At 49.0% G+C, this 16,168-nt stretch overlaps 1 protein-coding gene across 3 annotated transcripts in view; it reads right to left on the minus strand.

Moving 5' to 3' along the window:
* Nucleotides 1-2,413: 2,413 nt before the first annotated feature.
* ACAN (aggrecan) overlaps nt 2,414-16,168 on the minus strand; it is a 75,490-nt gene continuing 61,735 nt past the window's right edge. For 2 of the 3 annotated variants that reach the window (XM_074966479.1, XM_074966481.1), the window contains 6 exons: nt 12,773-12,886; nt 8,874-9,032; nt 7,452-7,534; nt 6,815-6,959; nt 4,335-4,517; nt 2,414-2,639 (listed from right to left, as the gene is read on the minus strand). In XM_074966479.1, coding sequence (XP_074822580.1) covers nt 2,551-2,639; nt 4,335-4,517; nt 6,815-6,959; nt 7,452-7,534; nt 8,874-9,032; nt 12,773-12,886 — 773 coding nt within the window. In that variant the 3' untranslated portion in view covers nt 2,414-2,550. The remainder of the gene's footprint in view (nt 2,640-4,334; nt 4,518-6,814; nt 6,960-7,451; nt 7,535-8,873; nt 9,033-12,772; nt 12,887-16,168) is intronic. The other variant, XM_074966482.1, reaches the window with a different exon arrangement.

The following is a 16,168-nucleotide window of genomic DNA, read 5'->3' on the forward strand; positions in this document are numbered from 1 at the left end:
AAAGGTTAATGGGGGAACGTCTTCATGATAGGAGATTGGTATGGCTGGGCCGGTCTCAGACACTGCAGTCGGGGGAGCGCGTGACCAGGGCCTCCCAAACAATGGCCTACTGATGATGTGCTGGTGGCTGGCAGAGAGCTGGCTGGGCATGTGTCTCCGCCTTGTAGTAAAAGAAGCTAGAAGTGCATTGAATACTTTGCTACTGTTAATTTTCCATGGGAGCAGCAGCTGTGGCTCCCACAGGGGTATTCGGTATGTACCCCGGGGGGTAACCCAAGTGAGTGGAGGGGAAGCCTGCAGGATCATGAATGGGAGGAGAGGGAAGAAGAGAGGCTGGCTGATTGCATATGGGAGGAAAAATGGGGTCTGTGCAATGGCATGTGGGGAGGGGAGTGGTCTCCACTAGAGAGATGCTGTGCTGTGTTGGGGAGAGGGAAGCGATAGCTGTGACTGGCTATGCCATGCAGCTGGGGTGGGGCCTCTTTAACTCATCTGCTGCAGCTGCTGTGCCCTGAGGATGTAGGTTTTGCCCCCAGATTCCTACCTGCAGTGGTGAGTCTGGCTGAAGATGGGGGATACCGAGACCTCGGCTGCTGCCCCCAACAAGAAGGCTGCTCCCTGCACAGTTCGCTAATAGAGAGAGGAGTTAGTACCTCCAAGAGCTCCCCCACTGCAGGGAGCAGCATGTGTGTGGAGGAGTAGTGTGATTTCCCATTGCCTGGATAAAGACAGGCCCCACTCTCCACACCTGTCCATGGAGCACCGGTCCCCAGCACTGAACTCCCTTCCCAAGCCAGAGACCCCACGGCTATAACGAGCTACAGCAGCAGATGCGGCTCCAAGGCTGGGATGGGACATTCAGGGGAGGGCTTCTGAAAGGGAGAAACCCTCTTCCCTGCAGTGCTGCATCCTAGACCTCGCTGCCCTAAGCCTGATAAACGCTCCTGCTTCAGGGGAGACCAGAGAGGTTTGGAGAAGCAGCAACAACAGGAAACTTCATCACAGTCCATTTGGGCTCAAAGGCTTATGGGAGGCCCATCTGCGTTCCCCCTAACAAGCACACTGCCCGGCCTGTACAGGAAGGCACCTTTTGCTTGGGTTTTTAAGGCACATTTGTTGCTTCCACTCATATACACATTTGCCTGGGGAGGGGACCCCGGTGTGCACACTGCTCTGCCCGGCTAACACGCATCCACATGCACACAAAGTGTTCCCACAGACAGACACCCGGGTGCCCGTGTGATGGAGGCCATCATGGCCAGCATCAGGGTATCGAACTGGGGGGGGGGGGGGGGACTTTAGAGCTAAAAGCACCAGCCTCTACAGCGTGAGCTAAAGAGCCAGGCTCTGAAGCTGCGGCTCGAGCTGACTCCCAGCCTGTGTAGGTAGGGCACAGAGGGGCTGCTCGACTCGCACCACAGACATTTGACAAGCACACACGCACAAACGTACAGTGGCACACAACCACACAGCTGCCTACACGCAGTTCACCAGGTAACAGGAAGAATAAAATACAACCGGTTTTATTGTCCAGGTTTCACAATAGCGCTGACAGCAGCAGGCACTGCCGTGTGTCAGGTTCTCATTTTAGGCACAAGACTTATAACAAAAAAAGGATTTTTTTTTTTGTTTTTTGGTTTTTTTTTTTTGCTTTTTACAAAAACAAAACCCCAAAGCTCCCCTCCCAGGCTGGGTCTCCCCGCCCCTCGTCATGAGCAAAAGCGCAATTCAGGATACGCACACACAGGCTCCTACCAGCATCCTGGAGACTTTGGCTAAGGCATTTAAATTACCCCTCCCACCCCCAAAAAAAGACTATTCCAATTTTTCTCTCTTTATTATCATTTCTCATCATTATCATCATCATGTTTCAAAAATATAAATAGGTGCAGGGAACCCTGGTGCCCTGCACGGTCCCCCAGAAAGAGCGCGCCATCACAGGATGGGAGCTGCTTCGCCATGCGGCCTGGGGACGGGGAGACTCGGCGTCCGGGAACCAGCGGTGGGAGAGAGGGGAGGGGCCAAAACCAAGAGGCTTCCCTCCCGCCTCGTCCCTCCATCTCACTCTAGCCCTTCCATTCCCCCACTTTACATGCCCCTCTCATACATTCAGCAACACTTCACAGCTATTGACTGCCCCACCGCACCACCCCCTGCCGTACTGCAGGATTCTTTAAAATAAAACAAAGGTGGCGTCCACCCCAGCCATTAAATAACAGAAATAATTACATTGTTCGTGGATAAAATCAGGAAAAAATAATCTTCTTTATTATTTAACTTAACCCCCCCACCCGCCCTCTGCAACCCTCCCACCCCTTCCCCGAAGGCACGAAGGTATTCGGAACTGGACGGCTAGTCAAAACGCTGGAATCTAATTCCCTTTGCTTTGGTGCACTGAGGTTGGTTTGTTTTTTTATATATATACACAAAGGTGGGGTTTTTTCTTTAATATATTTTTTTTCCTTATATGACAAAAAAGCAACAACAACATCAAGAAGAAGAAACTGCCTCTGCTAATATAATTTCCGTAAAAATCTCTCGCTTCCCTCTCTAACGGGTGGGTGTCTGTGCGGCTCTGCCATTGGTTCTCGACCGATTCCTTGGGCTCCTCTTGTGTAGTCTGCGTTTGTAGATGGAGGCTGCGGGAAGAGGAGGAGAAGAAAAGGCACCTTGTTACTGGGAGAAAGTTACAGAGCCCCTGCTTGTCCTTAGCTGGCTCACCCCAGGCCTCTCGTTCCCTGGAAAAACACTGCAGGGGCTGCTGTGCAAGCTCTGCCTCCGGCCATTCGGGCAGCGCGTGCCCCGGCGCCAGCCCGCTCGCCACCAGACAATCAGGCCTTCTCTTGCCTCTGGTGCTCTGGGACCTGAGGAATCAGTGGGGCGTTTTCAGGGCACTTTGTGACGGCCCCTGTCCCCCCCGCAAACACTGAATTTAAAGCGAGTCAGGTGCCTCCTGGGAGCCTGTTCAAAAGCATCCTGTTCAGAGACAACTCCGCCGCTGTCCGTCCGATATGGTCTGTATTTCTTCCCCCTCCTTGTGGGCAGACGCACATAGAGGCAGCCAGACCAGCTCAGACCAATGGCCCAGCAAGGAAGGAGACCGCCCCTCTCAAGCATCCATAATGCACCCAAACATTTTGTTTAGGGAGGCAGGGGCTCTGGGGTCTGTCCACAGCTGTAGCACTGCTACACTGTGTGGCATTGGGCAAATCCCTTCCCCTGCCTGTGCCTCAGTCTTCCCATCTGTAAAAGGGGGATAATTCCAATTTAACCCATGGTTGCATAGCTCTTGGGCTAACCCTTCCTTGATGTTTTATGTTTCCTGCTTCTGTTCAGAGCCTCACTGCGGGAGTGGGATGCAGAGAACAAGGGCTGGGTAGACAGGCTAAGCTGAGTCTCAGAGAGCTCTCCTTTAAGGGGAGCCCCCACCATGCACCCATTCCTCACTCCTTCCCTCAGTGCCTTTAGCTCAGTTGTGGATATTGCCAAAATAAACCATATAAGCTTCTTCCCCCTCCCCCCGGCCCTGAAGTGCAAATTTCTCCCTCCTTGGGAGCCCAGGTAGATCCATTTTAGCTGCTTCTCCTCCCCTCCCCATGAGCTGTCCCCCATTTTCCTCAACATCCGTGATGAGCCCTGGGCTCAGAGGAGCCAGCGCATCAGGGAGTGGGGCGTTTTGACTGGGCAGAAGCTTTCAGGCTATTGGCAGCTCCACTGACTCAGAAGAGTCAAGGCTGCGTCTCCAGCTGATCCCCGTGGTCCAGACTCATCCGGGAGATCTCAGATCCAATAATCCTGGTAACACACGAGCTTTAACTGAGACAAAGAACAATCTTGACTCTGGCACAGGGAGGGAAAGCGTCCCTTCCTACTGGCCTGAATGGCAGCAAACCTGTTTCTTCTGTGGGCGAGGTAGTGGATGGAGGACACCCCTGTCTGGGAGCCATAAGTATCTCTCTTGCTCCTGCACTTTGGCTCTCACCCATCTCACCCACCTGCTCCATGTCCCTCAAGTTGCTCCACCTAGACAGAAATGGAGGCAGCTCCCTCCAGAAGCCATCAGTCCTACACCTGGAACAGCCAGGGAGGCTGGGGTGTGTGTCAGGCAAAGCCGCTGCTCTCCCTGGTTGGGTTGCCTCGACAGCTCTCTAGCCCCCTCTGGGGGCTGAACTCTTGAATTCAAGTCCCCGCCCCCCCACACTGTATCGTGTGGATTGTTTCCAGGAATCAGCCCATGGACTCCTACAGCTTGGCCCTGGCTGAGTGCCAGCCTGGAGTCTCAGAGGCCTGCAGGGGCCATGGTGCATAGAGTAGGAAGGAGGAACAATACGTACGATCTATGCAGCCTATCCGTGGTTCCTCCCAGTGGCCATTGGGCTGGCACCGAATCGTAGGCACGTGGCGTTGTATGTAGCCCTGGTTGCACTGGTACCGTACCATGGAGTTTATTTCATATCGGTCCTTCTTCCTTCCAAAGGTCCTGGCGTTCTCTACCACAGGAGGGTCCCCACAGGCAACTGACAAAGACAAGCAAGACAGTGAGCAACTGGCAGCTCAGTGTGTGCCTGCTAGGCAATCGGCCAATGAGAGCCGCAAACCAAGCAGCTTGGGTCTAACCATGCTGCTCAAGGGGAGCTGGCCACATTCACATACAGTCCCTGGAATAATAACCAATCAACTCTGTTTCCCTTGTGCAGTTTGTCCCAAAGGATCCCAAAGTGCTTTACAGGCTGTACATACAAGGACTGCTTCACTAACCACTGAAATGCAGCCACTTCTGGGGTGGAAAGGGGCAGCTGCATATACAGGGATCATTTCCCACCCCACCAGGAATTGGCTGAATGGCTAGTGTGCTGTTCACTGCTCCTGCGCTGCATGGGCTGAAGTATGAGCTGCTCTGTGCTGAGCCTGAGTGGCTGGGACCCTGAATGTACATTACTTGTGAAACACAGATAAAGCATCAGCCTGTCTGAGTCACTGCAGTGATGGCAGAGGCCTCTGCACTGCAAGGCTGGTGAGCGCACCCGGCTGCAGTGCAAACAGCATGGCCATCTCCCTGCCGATGCCTTGGATCCAGACAGGGAAGGGGCTTCTGCACTGGAGCTTTGTTTGGCACCTATTACATGCCAGCACTTGATGCCAGTGTTGCTTAGTGCCTGCCATCACCCGGGCCTGACTTGCTGTATTGCCACGTCCGTCAGCCAGACTCGGGGGCTACGGAGGCAGTTAACAAAGGAGGGATCGTTTCCTTTGTTTGGGGGGCTCTAGATGGAGGCACTAAATAAAAGGCAGTTAATTACAAACCAACCTCCTTTTGAGATTCTGCTGCAGTTACCACTGGCTTGGAAATTTCGTCACGGGGGATATTGAAATTCTGCGGCTGGCTGGGAAACTTAGCAACAAGGTTCCAAAGGGTTCCATCCCTCCCCTCCAGAAAGGCAGGACCACAATGAGTGTCAGGCAGGAGAAAGCTGCTGCCAGGACGGCGTTTGTTGTTTCTGTGCCATTGGGGGGCCTGGTGGATGGGAGCGGATGGCTTGGGGGAAACTAGACTTTACTGGCTGGCTCGGAAGAGGGGCAAAAACTGTCTCCAAATAGGGGCTGTGGGGGCTGATGGTAGGGGAAATGGGAGTGGTACAGCCCCCCTGGGGCCTTGAAGTGGGAATGTTTGGGGGTTATTTCACAGGAAGATTGGGAGCTATGGAAGGGCACTTCCCACCCTCCATAAGCTTCCTGTTAATCCACTCCCTCTGCAGTCATAGAATCATAGAATCATAGACTTTAAGGTCAGAAGGGACCATTATGATCGTCTAGTCTGACCTCCTGCACAACGCAGGCCACAGAATCTCATCCACGCACTCCTGTAACAAACCCCTGACCTATGTCTGAGCTACTGAAGCCCTCAAATCGTGGTTCACACCACCTCTTCAGCTTGATCCAGGGCTGGATGGGATCAATGCTTGGATACGAGACCTTCCAGGAGGACCCAGGTGTGGCAAAGAGCAGTGAGAGTGACCCAGTGGTGGGTGCTCTGGGTCAGCACTGACTCACCCCCACAGTGCAGTGCTAGGGAGTACTATGCTGCAGGCAGTTCTAGACAGTGCTGTGCTGAAGAGGTGGGTGGGTGTCTCAGTAGGAGGGATGGAGTCTAGTGGCCCAGCATAATGCTAGGGGGTGGGTGCTGCTGGAAGTACCATCCTTGGGATGACGCATCAAGCCAAGGTCCTGACCATGAATGTTTATTAAAGATTTCAGGGCACTTTTTCCCAAGACTTGAGGTGTGTTCGTACTGGGGTCCTGGCCAAATTCTAATTCTGCCTCCATAAATCCCCTTTGCTGTTTCAAATCCACATAGCATTTGTCTTCATTTCCTCTACTAATCTCTTACACAGGTCGCTGTGCAAAAGTTAAGGTTCATGAGAAATGAGTGAAGTTTCCTGGGTTTATGGCCAGTATTTATTCCTGTTAGAGTCAAGGGGTGACTCAAATGTGGACCACTGAGTCCTGCAGTTGCCTCCGTGAACTCCGTGGAGGGTACGTATCCCAGCCTGGAATGCTGCATCTTATCGAAGCAGAAGCCACATTGCTTTCTTGGACGAGTCATCTCGTAGGCTGCCCGTGCAAATTAAGGATGAAGGGATCTGCAAACTGCTCTATTTGATCCACCTTACATATATCCCTTAGCACCCTAGCAAGTTGCCAGTGGGACCCTTGGTAGGGCAAAGTTTGGCTGCTCTCGTGCTATCGGTTTAATAGCTGTAGCCTAAGCCTGGACAAACACCCCAACCCAGAAACGAGTAGTGCCAGGACTCACCTGTTCCTTTCTTGCATGTGAAAGGGAGGTGATAGTTGCATGGGACATCATTCCACTCGCCTTGCTCATGCCAGATCATCACTACACAATCTTCTCCTGCCGCAAAGAAGTTGTCGGGCTGGTTGGGCCGCCAGTTCTCATATTGCTGTGAAGAGATAAGAAGCTCTTCCTCTAAGTTATGAAGACACTTGCCTTGTTCTCTTCAGCTCTCCCTTTCCCCTTGCTTCTTCTCTCTCCCTTTTGGCTCTTTTCCTTCTGCTTTTGTTCATTCATTGTCCCTTGCTTCTGTTTTTCTGACTGGTTCTCTCTCTTCCTCCTGGGTCTGTCCCTCTCATCAATGGAAATCATGTATTTTTATTATCTGTATTGTGGTAGCGCCTATGAGCCCATTGTTTTAGACACTGTACAAACAGAGAACAAAATGACAGTCCCTCCTGACCCCAAAATAGCTTATGGCTGGCTCCATTCAGCGCTTGTCCCACTGTTCACACCAATGGCTCTAGGGTTCTGTCCCCAGGCAGCAGCTTCATGTCCTGACACAGCACAAAAAGTCAAAGCTTGCATGGAGCGGGCGGTTCTTTCCTGAAATGACTCTCAGTGAAGAAACAAGACCCCCCTACCCCTGCACACAACTCACGAGGGAATTTCCATCAGACCAGCGGAAGTCGTGTTCGATAGCCCTGTCACTGAGTCCAATCCACTGGTAATCCTGGGCATAGTCTGAAAAAGAAAGACAGGGAGAGACAGGTAAGAAATGGGAAAGGGAGTCCCTCCAGCACTCACCTCTCCCACGCTAGTCCAGGCGACACCAAAGGGCTCTGCCAAGGATCTGAACACCATAGCTATGTGGTCTATATCTGGACCACATCAAGGGTTGCTCGACAAGGGGTAGTTCTGATTGAAGAAGCCAGATTGGTTAAAGGTGAGGTGGATAAACCTCCTTCAGTTAGGAAGTGAGAGCGTCTGAGCTGGCAATGCTCTGGAATGTCACTGTAAAGGTGGCTCCAGTTTGCCAAATTCATCCCATGACAGTCTGCTGTTCCCAGGCCAGCGGCTGCCATGCGGCTACTACGGTTGGAGGTGTTAGTCCTCATGTGGGCGAAGGGTCGTTCTTCCTCTGCGGTCCACCAGCCCTTCAGAGCGAGGCCACAGAGAGGGAGGCCACAGCACGAAGGGAATGGTTTAATCTTGATGCCCCAACACAAGACCAATTGGGCCACTTTTTTCACATGCCTGCAGGCCCCCACGCCTCCCCAACTCACTAATGGGGGTGAGGGAATTGCAGACTGGCATTCAGATTCATTTAAAGGGACAAAACGGGTGGTGTCAGCAGAAGGCATGTTCCCAGGAACCCCGGACAAGGCTGTGCACCACAGCAGAAGCTTCACCTATCCTAATCCCCTTAGACTGAACCTTGGTCGAACAGGGTCCTGCTCCCCACCCCAGCTGCCTGAGGATCCCACTCCAACCGGATCCATGGTGTGTGCTCTCGTCTCTGAACACAGGGGGCAGGGAACACAGCTCCCCCGCCCCTGGAAAAATGGGAGAGGTACTCTCCCCTCTCCTGAAGTGTCCAGACTCCTCCAGCGCCTCCCCCTCCTAGCCGCTGCGGCAAAACCCACTCCCGCTCTGGGTTGGAGCTATCTGGAGCTGCTGCCTGACCTGGGCGGCCGTCTCACTGGCTCCAGTGTAAGGAAGATGCTGTTCCCACCCCAGCTCACTCCCAGGCCTTGCTATTTCTACCCAGACTGGAGAGGTGGGTGGCAGAACAGTCAGGGCTGCCACCCATCCTGCTCTGGGCAGCCCCATGGACCAGCCCTGCAGAGTCTCCTGCAGCCAGCAGGGCTTTTCCCTGCCTTTCCTCCTCTTAGTAGCCAGGGGCACAGTGGCACCAGTGCTGAGGGTAGGGGGAGACTGGCTCCCCTTGGCTCCTTCTGTTGGCTGGTGTGGGCTGCTCCCCACATGCTCCGCCCCACCTCAACCCACCCCCACCCCTAAATGGACAGATTGATCTGTGCCCAGCCACTCTCAGATCCTGGCCATTACCCCCAGCACTCACTGTTTACAAACTCTTGTTCTTCTGGAGTGATGATACTGCTCAGGTGGGACTGATGTTCCCGGCACCGGGTCTCAGCTTCCACCCACGTCTCTCTCTGTTCAAAGTGCTTGTAACAATGGCCCTGGAACTTGGTCCAGCCCTCGTCACAGTCCTCCAGGTCTGAAACACACAAGAAAGGAATGAAAGGGAACCGCGTGCCTGAGGGCAGTGTGCCAACCAACTCACCTCTTGGCTGCCCAAGCATTCATGGAACAAAAATACAACACATGGTCACACCCACTAAAGAATAAACTTTTGATATTTTTGTATGTTACATCCACGGGAAAATGATCAGAAGGCAACCAAGGAATAGTTTATGGAGGGGAAGTAGGTTAAAGGCCCTACAATTTACATGGTGATAGGCACTTTTGAAAAATCTAACAGACAGATTCCTGAACATTTCAAACTCCAAGTCAGGTTCTGAGACTCTGGCTGTGAGAAATAGCCCCAAACAACACCACTTCCCCCACCCCCCACCCCCCAGAGCTGTCCTGCTGATTTTGCTCGCCTTGGAGAACAGCTTTCACCTTTAAAACCTGCATTTTACTCCCCACAATCAGTGCTAATGCATCAGAGATGGGAGGGAAGGGCAGGAGAGGTCAGAGTTTAGATTCAGTTGGCTACATCACTATTCTGAGCCTTCTCAAATGGAAAAAGCAACCTGGTGAGATCACAGAAAAGGGAGGCAGGGCAGGACTTACCATATGGGAGACAGAAAAAAAAACCTAAAGAAAATATTTTTAAAAAGGAGTAGAAAAAAAGCAAAAATCTGTTGCCTGCTTTAAGTGGTTATTGCTGGTGAATATTGAGAAATGCCATCAAAACAAATTAAAGGCACAAAATATTTGACGGGCTCTACATTATGGTTGGGGCCAGAGCTTGAAAGGGAAAGCCTTTAAAAGGGAAGTTAGCTCCTATCCTCTTCCCTGCAGAGAAATTAACCAGTTTAATTTATTTTAACAAGGGGGATTGTTTCTTTTGAACTGAAGCTCTAGTCCAGTGTGGAGAGGATGTGTATGGGAGATTCTCCTCAGGTCATACAAGGAATAGACATGCAGGAAAGGGCATCAGCCGGTAGATGAGTCCTACCTTAGGAAATATGGGCACTGGAAATGAATACTTGGGGCCACAGAAACTCTGGCAACTGACTCACAGGCCACAGGGACTATGAGACTAGCTGTGCGGGCCTTGGGGACGTAGGAGAAAAGGTAAGTGAGGGATGTAAGACAGGAAATACAGAGAAGTAGAACGCAGTCTTTTTAAAAAATGGAAAAGGGTAGAGCAGATGCAAAGAAATAAACAAAAGATGGCACTTTGGGGAATCTTTTGTTCTCTGCCATCAACAAAGTCATACCAATACCTTCTGTAAACCAAAAAGAAACAGGGACAGATACAGAAATGACAACAGTTGGGGCAGATACTATTATGATGATAAAACCATCTCCTCCAGATAGACCCTTGCATTGCAAGCAGTTGCACTCAAACGATGGAATTACTATGTCTTTTGGGCCTTGAATGTACTATGTCCCATCATCTCTTATCTCCTCCTCCACTGACTAGCACCTAGAGTCAGAACAGCCAAGACAAGATACAAAGTCAGAGAGGAACTGTCACTGTGAGGCAGATGAGATGTGATGAGCCCATAGATGAGGAAGAGGAGCACTGGTGTGGAAGGAAGATCTAGTGGTGACAAGATGGAGATTTATTTAGTAGCAGCCTTTCAGTGGCAGAGAGAGTTCTTCCATCTATCATCCTTTCTCAGCTCCTTGTTGCCTAGGGTGGTGGGATTTCATTATTCCTTTTGGCCACTCAGCAAATGTCCCTCTAACCCCATGCAGGGCAGATGTTCTATATTCCACTTTCATGAAAAAACCTCTCACCTTGGCTATTGTCCACCTTTGCATTCCAGAGTATCCCATCTCCCTTTAACTCATCAATTCCTCTTACTCCATTCCTGTGAAGCTCTTCAACCAGGGGTACACACAAACCCCATGCAGACTTCAATGTCTGACCCTCCAAAGACTGGCTAGTTGGTGGGTCCTTTGAATTCTCTTTTTCTGCCTTCTTCCTCTACAGACCAAGCAGACCATCTCTGCTGAACCAACCTTAGGGAGCAGGAGCTGTGAGAGCACTCACAAACCTGGATCTTCTCCACCACATCTCCGAGAGCAGGGGAGGGAGTATGTAATGTGCCTTTCTAAGTCTCTTTTTCTGGTGGCTTATGTCACCCCCCTTTATAGACTATCACAACCACTGAGTTGGGATGAAACACAATGCACAGCCTCAGTAGGACATTCTAACAGAAAACACGAGGCTTTCCTATATAGCAGTTACCTATGCAAAAATGTGGAGAGCAGTTGCAGGTAAAATCTAATCCCATGAAGTGGCACTCTCTCCAGGCTTTGGAAGCATTTAAGAATGACTGACTTGTGTGTATGGCACAGAAGAGCTCATCTAAAATGCTAGAGCTCATGATGTTCTTAGAGAATCAAATAAGTTAGAGAAGGGAAAGTAGATCATACATTCTACCTTGGGGGTAATGTTGGGCATTAAAGGGGGCTTTTTCACTGATATTTAGGGCAGTAGGCTGCTCTCATATGTCCCAGGGTAATCCAGGGTAAAGATACCCCTTGATGTCAAGGTCCCATTAATAGATGCACTGTTATGAAGAGAAGAGATTAAACTAGGTTTGGGTCAAACATTGGAGTGGTGTTTCAATACAGCCGTTAGGCGGAATACTCCCTATTATAGGAGGTCTCTTGCCTCTTCTCAGGCGAGGCTCCTGAAGCAGAGCAGCAGGAGGTGCTAAAGGTCAGGACTGAGGTACACTGGAAGAGGTAAGTGAAGGAAGCTTGCATGGTGCCTGCTCACAAGCGTAGCCATTCCTATCAGTTCCTCTCCTTCAATGAGCTCTTCCACACACTCATATTAAAAGGAGAAAGAGAGATGCAGAGAAAGAGAGGGGGAAGATCAAATGCGCTTTCCTATTGCCCATTTGAAGGTGAACAGGTAGTGCTTTTCAACCTGCTTCTCCCTGGCCTTGCAGAGCAATGCAGGAACATTTTTCCTCCTTGAGAAACGGACAGAAAATCAGGCTTTCAGGGACTTGCAGTAAAACAAAATCTTCCTTTGTTTTCTCCCCCAAACCAAACGGCATTTGTGCACACAAGAAAGTGTCGCTCTGATGGAAAACCAGGATATTTCAGTTTCCCCCTCTGTGACTCACACTGCTTGCCACTGTCGCCATGAAAGTCGCATTCACTTGAGGAAACGACACAAAGGTCAGGTGGAGATGGAGAAGAGTCACAGGAGTGAATGAAAGCCCTTCACGGGTGAATCCGCACAAAATGAAACACGGTCATTTCACATGGCTCAGTTCATGCATCTTTCACTGAAATCACAGAGGAGCAGAGAAGGTTCACATGCCATGAAGATGTACCTGGGACAGTGTCCGATTATTACAGGTGGATTGGAAGGGTTTTCTTTGATCCAAAAGCATATTTGTGCTTATGTCAAACAGTATCACACTATCATGTCCTTTATGCAATTTTACAAGAGAAAACTACAACAAAGAGAATAATTTCCCTTTCTAAGAAGCCAAGGAGACACCAGGTTCCCTAGGAGCTCTAAAGCTCCCACTGTCTCCTAGAAGTTAAGAGAAATTTCCCAGAGAAACAAGATGTCGTGATCAAAAAATAATAATCACTTGTAAGCAAACAGCGTAATCTTTTGCCCAGTAAGACGCATTTTATCTGCTGTTAGGAGTTAGCTTTTTGAGATGAGGGCGGGATTGGTGGGGTTAAGTTTTTTTGGGGGAGTGCAGCTGTTAGTAAAATTAGCTGAAGCCAGGTAGGCCGTACCGATCTCACACAGGTCCCCTCCGTAGCTGGGAAGGCATAAGCATTTGAAAGAGTCGATGCCATCAGCGCAGGTAGCTCCATTCAGACAGGGGCTTGAGTGGCACTCATCAATGTCTGCAAGAAATCAAGGGCTGCCATTAGGACTCTGGGCAGGGAACTCCACCAACAGGAGAACTTGTTTCTTTGCTTGTTCAGGAGGGAGCGTCCATGGTTTTGGGAGCGCTCGAGAGTGGGTTACGGGTTTCTTTTAAGAACTACTGCTGCTGCTACTGTTGAAGAAATGAAAGCAAAAAGCCCAACGCACCCTAGGCTGACATCATTTTCCACTCAAATTTCTGTCACTTGATCGCTGGACAACACTGTGGTGATATCAGGGCAACATCAGCAGAGGTCGGAGGGATGCCTTTCAGGGTATCCTGCTCAGTATTTTTGGATATCTGTTGTGTCTCTTCCTTGTCCATCTTTGCTGCCTAACTTGACCAAATGTGCAAACTTGTGGCTGTGTCAGCCTCCATCAGCTAAAGTCTAAAAGACAGATGTGGGGCTTCTCTTAAGTAAGAGGAACATGCTCAAACACAGCGTCATGTCTTCCCTCTCCCTCCTTGGCTTCTCATTTTTGACTCTTTCTAACCATAGTCCAGATGTCATGCTTCAGCCTGAACTCCCAGGGCTAAATCCTCACCTGTTCCAGAGCACAGCTGCTAGTGAGGGGGCTAGCATAAAGCCAGCTGTGCCAGCTTGACACCAGTCAAGGATTTCCCCACACTGTGGGAACTTCTGGCTGCCCATTTAGGACAGTTTTATGGACTCTTTGTACTGCTCCATTGATACAAAGAGCCCTTTGGGTGGGTCCAGATTTGGTCCCAAGTCTTCTATCTCCCAGTCTGTCAGTTATCCCAACATGGACAGTACATGTCATCACTGTAATGGCATGCCTAGCTCTCACCAGTTCGGGAAGGGAAGGGAAGGGAAGGGAAGGGAAGCGGCTTGGATTAATTGGGTATCATGCTCAGAATGAGACCAAATGGACAGTTTGTATCTAATATGCCACAAAATCCATCCTTCTACATTTTTTTCTTAACATCTCTCCAGTCTGAAACTTAATCCTATTCCTCAGTGAGTCTTGAAACCAGAAGGAAGAAATACATTAATTAGAATGAAAAGACGGCAGAGATGAAGTCAGCGCAAGAAACCATAGACAAGCTCCAAAGAGTGAGAATGTAACTGTGCCCAAATACCTACAGAAAGGGTTGTAGACAAAAAATAGTAGTCACTGGTTAGCTCCTTTAGTGAGACTTTTCTTCTTTCTTTCAAAGTCTTGCTTCTCAGACTCTGACGTCCTGGAAAGTCTTAAAGATGCTGACTGTAACAGAAGTCATCTGGCTGACACCTCACATTGCACTTCAGTGCTAGAGGGTTAGTGGGAAAGCAGACTCGGAGAAGATGAATCAGAGAAGGACGTGGACATGGCCATAATGAAGCAGAACAACAATCCATCCAGTTCAATATTCTGTCTTCTGCCTCATTGGATCAGACTAACGGTCTGTCTAGTCCAGTACCCTCTCTCCAGCTATACCAGAGCAAAGCAGTGATCCACCTAATCAAGTACCCTCTCTTCAGCCATAAGAAAACAGACAAGTGTTCTACCTTGTCTATCTGTCAAGTCACCCACAGTGACCCATGCCAGATGCTTCAGAGAAAAGTGTAAACTCCTATAGCACATCAAATTGTAAAGTATTAAATGATGGGGGAAAGTCTTCCTGGCAGCAGCTGGTAGTCAGCTTGCACTTTGAAGCATGAGGATTGAGAGCCCTTGTTATTTATATTCTAATTTGTGTCCCCAAAGGTATTGCAAATATTCCCCAAATGGCTTATCAACCACTTAAACCAGCTTTGCACTTGGATCTTCGTGAGTGCAGGGTCTGCTTCTACATTAAAATACTAATTAATGTTTTCTGAGCTATTCTTTTTAGTGTAATGGGAGGGAAATGAAATGCCCAGCTTTCATCAGTGCTAATAAGCATTTTGGGACTTTCCAGAACAAAAAGGGAATTATTGACCTAGCAGAAAAGAATGGATGAGTCAGGTTGATTACTACTTATCTGCTCACGTCTTTGGAACTTAGAAGATTTAAAACACAAAAGGGAAACTGAAATGTGTTGAGAGGAGATTAAAATCCCAGTACACACCAGGTTCCCCAGCAACAGTAGCAGCAGAAGTTGATGCCATTCACAGTGGTCTCCACCTGAACAAGTAAGGAAAGGTTCTCCTTTGTCCATTAGCTTCTATTAAGTGGAAAGCACGCTGTAGAAATGGAAATAAAGCATGTACAGGAGCTAAAGCAGAATGTTTAGCAGGGAATAATGGGTTCTTCATTTGTCTTCAGTGACAGGGACTAACATTTCATGTGCCCAAGGTCTCTTTCAGATGCAGATGATCTGCAGTGGTCCCACCTACTCAAGCCCTGGAGGAAGAAGGCAGCAAATACACACGCAGGCTAGCGCACTGCATCAAATCAGGAAATAACATTAGAATGGAACTTGCTTTTGTGCTTGTATATATTATGAACTGTACATATTATATATACTATATGGATACTCAATATATATACCCCATATATAGACACACAGGGTACATTTTAACAGTGTTGTAAAAATAATGCAAGGAAATACAGAAATACTTTTTGAAATGCATGCTGCAAATATTTTGAAACACATGAGGATAATAAATATCAAACTAGCCATTTGGCCTGTTAACTCTTTGGGGCAGGGACTGTGCCTTCCTCTGTATTTAGAAAGCACCTGGTCTCAGCAGTTACTGGTAAATTCAGAGTATCACACATGTCAAGACATATGGAGTTGGTGTGGCCGATTCTCCATTCACCCTGTAGTACTTGGTCTTAGAGATTTTTCAGAACAATAAATAATATCACCGGCTAGCATCACTCATGATATAGTTCCTAGATACACTAGAGAATGAAACTATGATATTGCACACGAGCTCTGGGCTCGGGGCTTTACATGAAAAGGAAACTTCAGTAAAAGAAATTTAAATCACCCAGTTACTTAATGCTTGACATTTTTTGTTATCCCTTTAGTTGCTACAAGCATATATTATACATCCACAGTCTTGCTCACCATTCAACCCTGCACAACAGAGACTCTCAGAGGTGAGGTGAGGATGCAGGGACCCTTCAGCAGCTGGCAGCTGTCACGTATCTTAACACTGAAGGAATTTACAAAGCCACTGTTATTGGATATTTGTTATTTTATGTAAATTTTCCTAAAAATGCATGTTTGTCTTCTCACGACTCCCTTGCGGGTCCCCCTCAAATAGCTTCTCTACCAGGACAGGAAGAAAAGATTATTACTATTATTTAAGTGCTAACAATGTACG

This window comes from Natator depressus, chromosome 10 (assembly GCF_965152275.1).
Source record: "Natator depressus isolate rNatDep1 chromosome 10, rNatDep2.hap1, whole genome shotgun sequence".
NCBI lineage: Eukaryota > Metazoa > Chordata > Testudines > Cheloniidae > Natator > Natator depressus.